This window comes from Aristolochia californica, unplaced genomic scaffold (genome assembly GCF_029961685.1).
Source record: "Aristolochia californica isolate CCGP_79_NKW_82.1479 unplaced genomic scaffold, dmAriCali1.0.hap1 SCAF_5, whole genome shotgun sequence".
In the NCBI taxonomy this organism is placed as follows: Eukaryota; Viridiplantae; Streptophyta; class Magnoliopsida; order Piperales; family Aristolochiaceae; genus Aristolochia; species Aristolochia californica.
In genome coordinates, this window is record NW_027182214.1 from 45,682,066 (window position 1) to 45,693,307 (window position 11,242).

General features: G+C 40.1%; 1 protein-coding gene across 4 annotated transcripts in view; it reads right to left on the bottom strand.

Annotated features, from left to right (window-relative positions):
• Positions 1 to 9,740, bottom strand: part of LOC137966016 (uncharacterized) — a 28,188-nt gene extending 18,448 nt beyond the window's left edge. For 3 of the 4 annotated variants that reach the window (XM_068812453.1, XM_068812451.1, XM_068812454.1), the window contains exons 1-5: positions 9,606 to 9,740; positions 9,350 to 9,471; positions 9,140 to 9,264; positions 8,456 to 8,552; positions 8,234 to 8,343 (exon numbers count right to left, since the gene is read on the bottom strand). In XM_068812453.1, coding sequence (XP_068668554.1) covers positions 8,234 to 8,343; positions 8,456 to 8,552; positions 9,140 to 9,264; positions 9,350 to 9,419 — 402 coding nt within the window. In that variant the 5' untranslated portion in view covers positions 9,420 to 9,471; positions 9,606 to 9,740. The remainder of the gene's footprint in view (positions 1 to 8,233; positions 8,344 to 8,455; positions 8,553 to 9,139; positions 9,265 to 9,349; positions 9,472 to 9,605) is intronic. The other variant, XM_068812452.1, reaches the window with a different exon arrangement.
• Positions 9,741 to 11,242: the final 1,502 nt, after the last annotated feature.

Consider the following 11,242-nt stretch of genomic DNA (forward strand, 5'->3'; position numbering starts at 1 on the left):
GAAACAAAACTTTGACTTTGGACTCGTTAATTCGCTGTGGAAATAGTGTTCGGGACCCCTTATGCCCTTTCTGCCATTCCACCCTTGAAACCGTAGATCACATTCTTTTGCATTGCGAGTTTGCCCACTCGGTTTGGACCGAACTTATAAACACAATTGGGTTGCAATATTGCCCATCTCAATCACTATTATCCACAATACTCATTGTTACTAGCGCTCATCTTCCTAAGCTTGGCAAATACTAACTCGTGTTGTGTGGATCACATTGTTTGGGGTCAATGGAAAGAGAGAAACAACAAAAAATTTAATAGAAAATCTCTTCCCAGAAAATATTTTTTGCAATAGAATCATTGGCCAAGTGTCCTCCTGGGTACTCATGCAGAAGGAATTCCAAAACTTACAAGGATCAATTATGCGTGTTAATTGGCGACTCATTGCGGAAATGTCACATCCATCGCGCCTTCCAGTAATGGAAATTTGGTCTCCACCTCCAATAGGACACTTCAAATTAAACTTTGATGGAAGTGCGTTTGGTTGCCCGAGGCCCACTGGATTTGGAGGAGTCATTCATGACGAGAAAGGGAATATACTTTTATCATATGTTGGACCAATTGGTATCTCTAATTCAACCATTGCTGAGCTCCTTGGGTTGTACAATGGTTTAAAACTCTTCAAGCAAAAGCTGGTGGGTCCTCTCTGTGTTGAAAGTGATTCAAAGGTTGTTATCAATTGGTGTATGAATTCATCAAAACCCCCTTGGCAGCATTGGGAATTATTTGAGGATATTTGTACTTTAATTTCTCAATTGTCTTGTAAATGGAAATTTATTCCTAGATATGCTAATCACTTAGAAGCTAATTAGGCTAAATTAGGCGTTTCCCTCCAATAGCTTGTTGTGGAGGAAGGCCTTCTTTAGTCAGATATGTGTTCTCTCTTTTGCTTGCAATATATTCACACCTTAGATCAAAATAAAATAAAATGTGCCAAGTAACAAAGACAAGGCAGGCCTTCAACATGGTCTTCCCAATTGAGGGAAGGCAGGTACCAAGGCACAAATCAACAAGACCGGAGAAGGCTGAAGGCATGCCGAGAGAGATCTTGAATAAGCTGAATAAGTAGAATAAGTGGAACCAAATTTGCCAGGAATATGGGAAATGGCAAAGAGGTGGTCAATGCTCGCCTCAAAGATCCTGCAAAGGTCACAGCTTACCAAGGCCAAAGAGGAGCCTCGCCTGACTAAGTTGTACTTGGATTTGACTTTTTCGTGCAACATGCTCCTAAGCAAGAATTTCATCTTGTGAGGACCCGAACAAGACCAAGCTCTTTTCGTTCAATTGGGATCAGTTGCAAGGCCAGGGGAGAAGGCGCCAAAATAGAGCATGTTGTAGCAAGAGCGGACAGAGAATTTTCCATCTGCTGCCAGATATCAAATAAGCTTATCATCCTGAAAAGTTTTGAGATACAGTAGATCAAAGCTTTTGAGGACATTGCTGATTTCAATGAGGGGATCAGAAAAGCTTGATCTAGTCAACATCGAGAAGATTCTATTTCCAATAATTTCTGACAGGGAGGTTTGTTAGTTGCATACCAGGTGATATTGGTATGGGAAGAGGATCTAGAGAGGAGAATGAGTCGCCCAACAGTCCTTCCAGAAGAGGATTCTACTACAGCCATTAACAGCAACAAAGCGGGCATGAGCCTTGCAATGTTGAAAGGCATGAGAAATGTAACACCAGATGGGAGGGAGCCGATCAGATTGGCTGCTGTTCAACCACTAAAACCAGGATTTCTGCCAAGATTCCTGATGATGAACTCGTGCCAAGGGAGGATTGAGTAAGTGCTCAGCCACCAGAGCCATTTGGCGAGGAGAGCAACATAGGTTAATCTAATCTGTCTAATGTCAAGGCCACCAGAGGATTTTGGCTTGCAAATGTCCCTCCATTTGATAAGGTGGTGCTTAAACCCCTCAGAGCTACCCTTCCACACAAAATGTCTCATAAGCTTTTCAATCCAGTTGGCAATACTGACAGGACAATGGAGGAAGCAACTGAAATCGGTCAGAAATCTAACAAGACAAGATTGTATTAGTGCGAGCCTCCCAGCCCTTGATAGGTGTCTGCCTTGATAATCTGGCTTGAAGATTGTCAATGACTGAATTCCAAGGAGCTCCCCCCCCTTGGCGTCATTGGGCCACCATTTCTTCCATACCAAACATTGTATCTTCTATTTCTTGTACATGGAATCACATTCTTAGATCGGCCAATTCCTCGACTGATAGGCTAGCTAAATTTGGAACATCCCAGCAATCTGTCATTAAAAGAGGAGTTGATTTTGTTAGATCTTTTGTGAGAGAGAGAAGGAAAAGTATTAAAAGAGTCGGGTATTGACATCCCCTTCTTTTAGCCATTTGTATTAAGCCCTTTGCTTCCCAAGGATTTTGTCATGGTTGTTTATATTTGCAACATGACCGAGGCTGCAATCCTTTAGAGAATTTGGACGGTAGAAAGCTTCTACCTTCCTCCAATAGGTCAAGAATATCAATTTGGTGCTGCAAGGCATCTTTTTTGGTGAGGGAGAAGGCCTGGTTGAGCTTATACCAGGGTTGGAACTTGTTCTTTAGCTGTTTGAGCTTCATGGCCACCACAGGCCCAAGAATTCTGAATTCATTCCACCATGTTTCCATTAGACGGTAGCAGTCCTTTTCCTTGAGCTAGAATTTCTCAAAACAAAATGGTTTGACCCCAAAAACTAGACTTCGTATCAAGGTGAATGGGCAAGTGGTCTGAGACCGAGGACCCAGCCAACAAAGCTGTTGTAGATCTGCAGCCAACTAAGATTAACTAAAAATCTATCAAGACGACATAAGACACGGCTGTTGCAGCCGTTGCTCCAACTGTAAGGTTTGTCAAAAGTTGGGATTTCAATCAAGATAAAAAACACCAATGAAATCACAGAAGCTTCTCATGGATGAGAAGATTTTATAGGATGAGGGAGATTTGCCATTGCAGATTCTAGTGGCGTTGAAATCTCCAGCCAGCAGCATGGGTCATTCCAGTGGTCAATTGCAAGGGAGAACTCTTCCCAGAAGTTGGATCTTCTCCAATAGGTAGAAGGCCCATAAATTCCAGCAAGGCACAAGGAAACACCCGCTTCTCGGTTACAGAATTTAGCGTACATAGAGAATTCCCCAATTAAATGGTCTTGAAGATCAAAGATTCTACAATCCCAAATGACAAGAATACCATTGGTGGTTCCACAGGCTGGAAGGGCAAGCCACCCAAACTTAAGAATGGTGCATAGGTTCCTGACTGTGGAATCAGAGACAGAGCTGAGCTTAGCTTCCTGAAGAACAATGCGATGGGTCTTTTTTGCTTCTAGTAGGGCACACATTGATGTTTTTCTTTGCCTTACCACCTCCTCAAATATTCCAACAAATAATAATCATTTTTTAACCTTTTTATTCTTATCATATCCTTGGTTAGCTTCCCAGAATTCCATTTTCTTTTGAAGACGATCAACAAGATTCACCATTTTTTTCAAAGGGACCAGATCCACCATTTTGCTCCAAATTTCTCAGTCAATTTTGCCTTTTTGATTTTGGAAGGATTCAGATAGCGAGCAGCCACCTCTTGATGAGCTTTGTGGCTAAATACGTATCCTTTGCCTCAATGGTTGCCCGGATCACTGAGATGAGATTCTTTTGGCTGCTAGCTTTCCAAATTATCAACTTTTGTTTCTCCAAAATCTTCACTTAATTGACTTTTGAAGGATAGATTTCTCAATTTGGTTTTTGGGTGAGGCTGTCCACAACTGGGATGAGGACTCCTCGCTTTTGCAAGGGCTGGTATCCATGATCTACCCGACAAGAGTAGGAGTGTGGTTGGCATTTCATAACAGGGTTCCAGGGGTAATCGAGTGGTTTTCTTTAAGATGTATGTGCATGGAAAGGCACAAAAGGCAATGGAAGGGGATTTTGTTTGGGTTTGGAGTTTGGAATGGGACGTTGGCTCCCACCTTAGTATATTCGACTTGATCAAGCTCACATGGGTATTTTCGGGGCAAACTATGTGAGGCTATTTCTGGATCCAAAGATTATGTTATCATGAGGTATGAATGGTTTCTGTATTATATGATCAAGTGGTATGTTTGATTAGGTGGTTCGGGCGAGTGCCAACTTGGTTAATGTTTGTAGGCCCATGATCAGGTATCCTTTGCCTCAATGGATGCTCGGATCACTGAGATGAGATTCTTTTGGCTGCTAGGGGTAGGGTTTCTTGTGCACAAAGATGTTAGATGCACAACTGACATGCTGGTTAGCTGCAACAGAGAAGCCGGTTTGAATGTCACTGCAGATTGAAATTCAAAATTTGAATTTGAGACACTGACACGCTGTTCAAGTTGATGGACTAGGACCAGGTTGGTGTTGAATTGACTCCGCTGAACACACTTCTTCTTCACCTTGCTACTCTTACTCCGGCCAGGCATCCCAATGAACATGCATAACAAAAAGACAATCATCGATCACCAAGTTTAGCCATGAACCATCAATAAGGTTGTTGCTTGGATCAATGACAATTCGAACAAAATCCATCCGATGGTGGTATGGTGGTCCCGAGTGGCCTGATCAATCTCAAGAGTTCAGCCAAAGTGAGTGCCATCGATAACATGTGTATGCTCCAAAGCTCCAGGCTTGAAGATAAGGATCCATTGGCTGAAGAGCCCGTTAGCTGGGGAAGCTTCCCTTTTTTTAAGAATAAGAAGAGTGCATTTTATTAATCCTAGAGAAAGAAAAAGGACCTAGGAGGGGAAGTCCTTACAAAGGGAAGCTTCCCATTTCACACATTGATGGCAAGAAATGGTTGAGTTTACCTCCCAAAAATCGAGTACATGAAAATCTTCAAGTGATTCCAGGAAAATAATCCATCTATCGTCATCAATGAAACAAAAGGCTTGTAGGCAAGATCCCCAGAAGACTTAATCTAGGTAGAGAGATAGGCCTAGTTATGAAGGCTCAGATTGATAGATGCAATAATGCTATTGGCTAAAGAGTTTGGCTAGTTGTAAGGTATTCAGGGAAAAGGGAAATGGTTTGGGTTGGGATATTTGGGAGGGTGGTTAAGTCAGGTGTTCGCCAAGTCATAGAGGGTGGCCATAAGGATGATGTCAGTGGATAGGTTTGCTTGATTGTCGTTCCAAAGGAGGATAGTGTTGATAGCTGGGGTTGATGGGTTCATGTGCAAAGGGCATTGCAATGGTGATGAAGAGGTTATGCCAGTCAAAGTCGTCCACCATTGCCTGGGGAAAATAGATGCATCCAAGGACCACTTCGTTTCATAGATGAATAATCTTGCATTGGAAGACTGATAAGACAATTTGAGATCCCCGACCTAGACAAATTTGAGCAAGTGTTGCAGCTGTCATTTTTTAAGATAGATTGAAGTTGTGCTAGGAACAACGTTCAAATGGATCTAGGGATTCTTATAAACGAAGATCATTCGCCATCACTAAAACTTTGATGGTTTTGCCCCTCAGCTCATCAGCCTTGAAAATCCTAGTACCAAATCTAAAGAATCTTCCTCCCTAAACAGTGGGGATTAGGTGATCACAGATAGTCTCTTTATCACTAATGCCTTTGTTAAGTTTTTCTCAGATCTTTACACCGAGGAAACATACAATCGGCCTGTTTTGCATCAACTACATCATCGCCGCATTGCCAGTCAGGATGCTGATCGACTGGAACCCCCCTTTACCTCCACGAAAATTGACCTGGCCGCTCTAGGGATGCTGACAGACCGTGCCACGGGGTCAAATAGCTTCAACAAGGAGTTCTACCGCCATCATTGGGGGATCATCCGCAATGACATTTATGCCTTTGTCAACAACTTCCATCTATGTGGGATCACTCATCATGCCATTGGTGCCTCCTTCATTGCCTTGATCCCCAAGAAGGTCAACACTGTGCACCCTCATGACTTCAGGCCAATTAGCCTCACCACCATTTCATACAAGATCATCGTCGAATCCTGGCTAATCGGATTCGTGCGGTCCTCCCACAAGTCATCCACCCCTACCAAAGCGCTTCACCAAAGGCCATAACATCCTGACTCAGCAATGCTTCCATTGCAAACCTCTGGTCTTGTTCTGGCGGTTGGAACCTCCATCTCCGCATAGCCCTCACGGATTTTGAAGCTTTGTTGGCCTCCAACCTCCTCTCCTGTCTTGCAAATGTTAAAATCCGCGACCACATCCCGAACACCGTTATTTGGACCCCCTGTCCTAAAGGTTCCTTCACTACGGCTTCAACTTACAATCTTCTGCATGGCCCCAACACCTCGCAACCTACTGCTCTAGCCTAGTCTTTGCTTGCTCCTCCTCATGCCAACTTCTTTACTTGGTGTGCATGTAGAAACAAAATCCTCACCTCTAATGCCCTCATTAGGCAAGGAACTCATGTTTCGGATCCAACATGTCCACTCTGCCGCAACTCTTCTATATCCGCCACCCATGTCCTTCTCCGCTGCCATTTTGCCCAAGCCATCTGGGCCAACCTCCTCAACAGAGTTGGAATGCAATATTGTGTTCCCCACAACCTGCCATCCATGATCCACTCCATCACCAACTCTTGCCTCCTGAAGCTTGGAAAAATGTTTTTCTCCAGTTACAAGGTCACATCCCTTAGGCTCTCTAGAAAGAGATAAATAAACCCTAAACCGAAAATATTAGTTCAAATCCTCTCCAATTGAGGTGCTTGCCAAGTCTCCACCTGGCTCCTCACGAAGAAAGAATTCCTCCACCTCAACAGTTCTGATTTTCGAGGAAATTGTGCGCTTGATTGCTACCATGGTGGGCCTTCTCGTGCCCCGAACATGACAATGTGGTCTCCTCCCCTCTTGGTCACTTCAAGTTGAACTTCGACGGCAGTGCTTTTGGTTGTCCGGGGCCCGCCGGTTTTGGTGGAGTAATCCACTATGAAAATGGCTACTTCCTCTACTCACTCGATGGTCATTTGGGAATCTCTAATTCCACAGTTGTTGAGCTTGATGGGCTACTCCAGGGCCTCAAGATCTTCCGAGAACGACTCTCTGGGCCTCTTATCATTGAAGGCGACTCCAAAGTTGTCATTAATTGGTCTGCCTCTTAATCTAGTTGGAAGACGAAGATTTGACCCCTGCTTTTTCTTCCTTGTCGTAGTAGTCCATCCAAGATCCTCGCCCTAATCTGTAGTCGAACTGGGCCTCCAATTTCCATCAAAGTGTTGTTGATGCTTCTCACTATGCCTCTCACCGATTACTTCTTCACTCTTCTCTTGCTCCTTTCCTTGCACTTGACCCCTGCTTCTTCTTCCTTGTCGTAGTAGTCCATCCAAGATCCTCGCCCTGATCCGTAGTCGAACAAGGCCTCCAATTTTCATCAAAGTGTTGTTGATGCTTCTCACTATGCCACTCACCAATTACTTCTTCACTCTTCTCTTGCTCCTTTCCTTGCACTATCCCCCACACTCCATCGCGCTCTCCTCCACTCCCTCTCTCTTGCTCCCTCATCTCGCTCTTGGAAATAAAACATAAAAAAACCCAATCAATACTTGGAAACAAAGAAACTTGGAAAAATAATTCATTTCTGATTCGCTAATCTACATATCTTATTTTGTAACCCTACAGATAAAACAGATTGAAATTATGTTCAACATCTCATTAACCCCTATAGTTGAGATTACTAACTTCTTTTTGAAATAGCACCAATTTACTTAAATGCAAACAAGTCACCAAACACAAAGGGTTTGGGTGCCTGGGTTCATTAATCTTTTACATTTGCTGGGCTTAAACTTAATAGCTGCCTGGTGAGACCTGCCAAAAACTGACGAGGTATCTTATGTTTCCAGCACATATTTACAGAGAAACTTCTCCTCTCTTTCAAATAATTAGACCTGATAAAGCTTGCTTTAGCAGCTTCACAATTTTTTAAGCATCGCCACCTAAATAGATTTGAGACAAGAAGCTGTCTGAAATGATGAGTATTGGATATAGCATCAGATCATGGGCATTCCAAAGCTTATACCAAAACCTATTCGCTGTTAAGACCAATATTTAATATCCAGTCACCATTAAAAAAAAAAAAAACATTCTGTAACTGAGCTCAAGTATCAATGACATAGCAAAAGTATTCATTGTCGCATTACAAACAGAATGAAGAGATAAGTAAAACAAATGAAAAAAGGAAAATGCAAAAACCTTACCTTTCTTTGCTCCTCAGACATAAATGATCCGGTCAAGTCTCGCAATACATCTAGAATATCATTGAAAGCCACCTTGCCATTACAGTCTAAGTCGTATACTTTGTATATGACTGGTCAACAAAACTACATAAATTAATGACTTCATTGTAGCACCAGATAAACAAAAAACTCTCTTTAAAGAAAATATAAAAGACAACTCGGTAGAAAGAAGCAAGTGCACACGTTCAATCTTTTGTTGAAGGCTAGCATGGGAGCTGAAGGCCGATAAGAAGGCCACAAAGTCTTTGAAGTTTAAACCATCCACCATTCTAAGAAGTCTCTGAAAAGAAACATAAGAGATGAGCAGTTACAATTTTGCAAAAAGAAAAATTAAAACAAAATCCAAGACAATCAGCCATAAATTATGTCACCAACACAGCCAGCACATGTTCAAAAAGGGTACACAATATAGAAAGATATAGAAGTGCATGACCATGATTCTTTGTACCATACCCTTATATATGGCATTTGTATGGCTCACATGACCCACCAAAAAGAGGCCATATTAGAGTTTATCATATTAGAATTTTTACCTACAAGGTCGTATCAATTAAATATGGAGTTTGCTAGCTTCATCCTAACCGTAGCACATTAGCACATTGAACAGTTACAAAGGTATAGAAGGCATGGTAGACCAACAAGAATCTAGAAACTATCGTGACACTTTCCAGCAACTATGAAACGTGTAAACCAATAGCATGACGAGAATGAAATAGTTAAAATACTAACTATTAAAGAATTCTGAATTCATGACGTAACCGTTTAGAGCACAACACAGTTCTTGATGATTTCCACTTAAACGTTGAATCCAAATCTTTATGACGACACATAAAAAAAATTAGAGAAAAATAGGGTCTCTCCAATCACCTGTGAGAGAGGATTAACAGCAAATTCAGGCACAGACATGAACTCGTCGGCAGATATGAATCCCTTCGCATTTCTGTCAAGCTGACAAAATCTATTGTACAAGGACACGATTTCTTGCTGTGTAACTGAATACGCAACAAAATAATACTAAAATTATATGACTGAATGATAGCAAAAAAAAATAAAAGAACTTGATAAAAAGATGCATACAGAGATTATTGCAGTGTTCTTGAACTTCTTCAATATCATACTGAGTGAGCATCGAAGACGCGTTACCCATTTCTCCTCCACCGGCTTATAACCGCGCGAAAATGAATCCAAACTCAGTCCAACTGAGAAATGATATGAACCGACCTCACATGTGAGCGGAAGTTCACATAGGGATCGGTAATAAAAATTATAACGAGAGAGAGAGAAGTTCTATGGGGATCATAATAGAAATGTAGATAGGAGAAAAACCACTTACTTCGTTAGTCTTTCAGAAAAAGTCAAAAAGAGAGTAACTAGAGAGTGGCGAATGGGAGAAAAATCTCGCCGACGGGATATTTCCGCGCAAGATTTTGCAAAGTTCGGAGAAAATTATCGCATACTTCGGAGAAGGTCATTTGTAAACGTCGCCAGGTAACCTCATCTGGCTCGGGTTATAAATTTTTAGGAAGCAAAAAGACAAAAACTCGTTGCATGCGACAGCTTAAACACACCAGATCACTTCGACTCAATCAGAGAAAACCGGGTCAACTCAAACTCGACTCAGCAAGAAAACAAACCGTTACGAAGGAAAAACCCGTTACATGACCGTTACAACGACTTCGTAACGTCCGAGACACCATTACAGGAAGTTTGTAACGGTCTATATGAGATTCGTAAAGGACTACTTTCGATACTTAACGGTCGAAACTATAATTTACATGCCCGATATGTCGCCGATATATCGGTTAGCGTAACATATCGCAAAAGACGTTACGTGTCGGCCAATATCCACGTGTGTCAAACGCGTCCCGCCAGCGTCGCGCCAGTGTGGCGATCGCGTGGCGCATGTTCGCGCACGCGTGTCGTCCAAGTGGCGTTCGCATAGAGCACGCGTGTCATCCACGCGGCTTACCGTGGCGCACGAGGTTCACTCATTCAAGCTTATTAATTATTACTTATTATGATTATAAATTATTACTTATATTGATTATAAATTATTACTTATATTGATTATAAATTTATCCTAATCATTAGTTATTATTATCAGTAATTATTGCTCTAATTTATTGATTAGTAAGAAATTAAATTAATAAATAAATTGAAATCAGTATTACCAATTTTATATTATTAATTAATACTCATTATCATGGGTCTATTATTACTTAATACTTATTAGTCATTACTTATATTAATTACTTTTTTATACAAATAATTTGTTGTTTTTATTATTTATTACTATTATCATCGATTATTTATGTAAATAACCGAACTTATTAATTATTTTTTAGATTATGTTACTAATATTGTTTAATTAATTATTATTATACGTCATACTTACAATTACTCTATAGTGATTAGTTCTATTAATTATGGACTTAGAATCATTATTATTTATTCTTATTAACTATTATCATAAAAAAAATATTCCTCTAAAAATCGATTACATATAAAAAATAATTAGTAATTGTTTTTAAATATATATTATAATAATTTCAAACGTAATAATTACTATTACTCTATTAGTACTCAATAAGTATTAAATTAATACTTTTTAGTTATGACTTCTATTAATCAATAAGTACAGATTTATTATATTTACTAGTTTTTATTATTTTTTACTATTATTATAAAAAATTATTAGTGTAAAAAATAATTATTTATTCATTTCCTAATAAATGATAACATGACTATTCAACTATTAATCAATTAGTTTGTAATAAATTAGTAATTATGCTACTCCATTAGGGGAGCCCTAAATTTGGGAATATTAACCCCAAACTTTTTTCCTTGGCGCAAACATATTAAATAACTCAATAACATTAATAAAGAATTAAAAAATAACATTAACAAATAAAAAAATACTAAAAATATATATTTAATAATAAAATAATTCCTAACAAAAAACATTAAAAA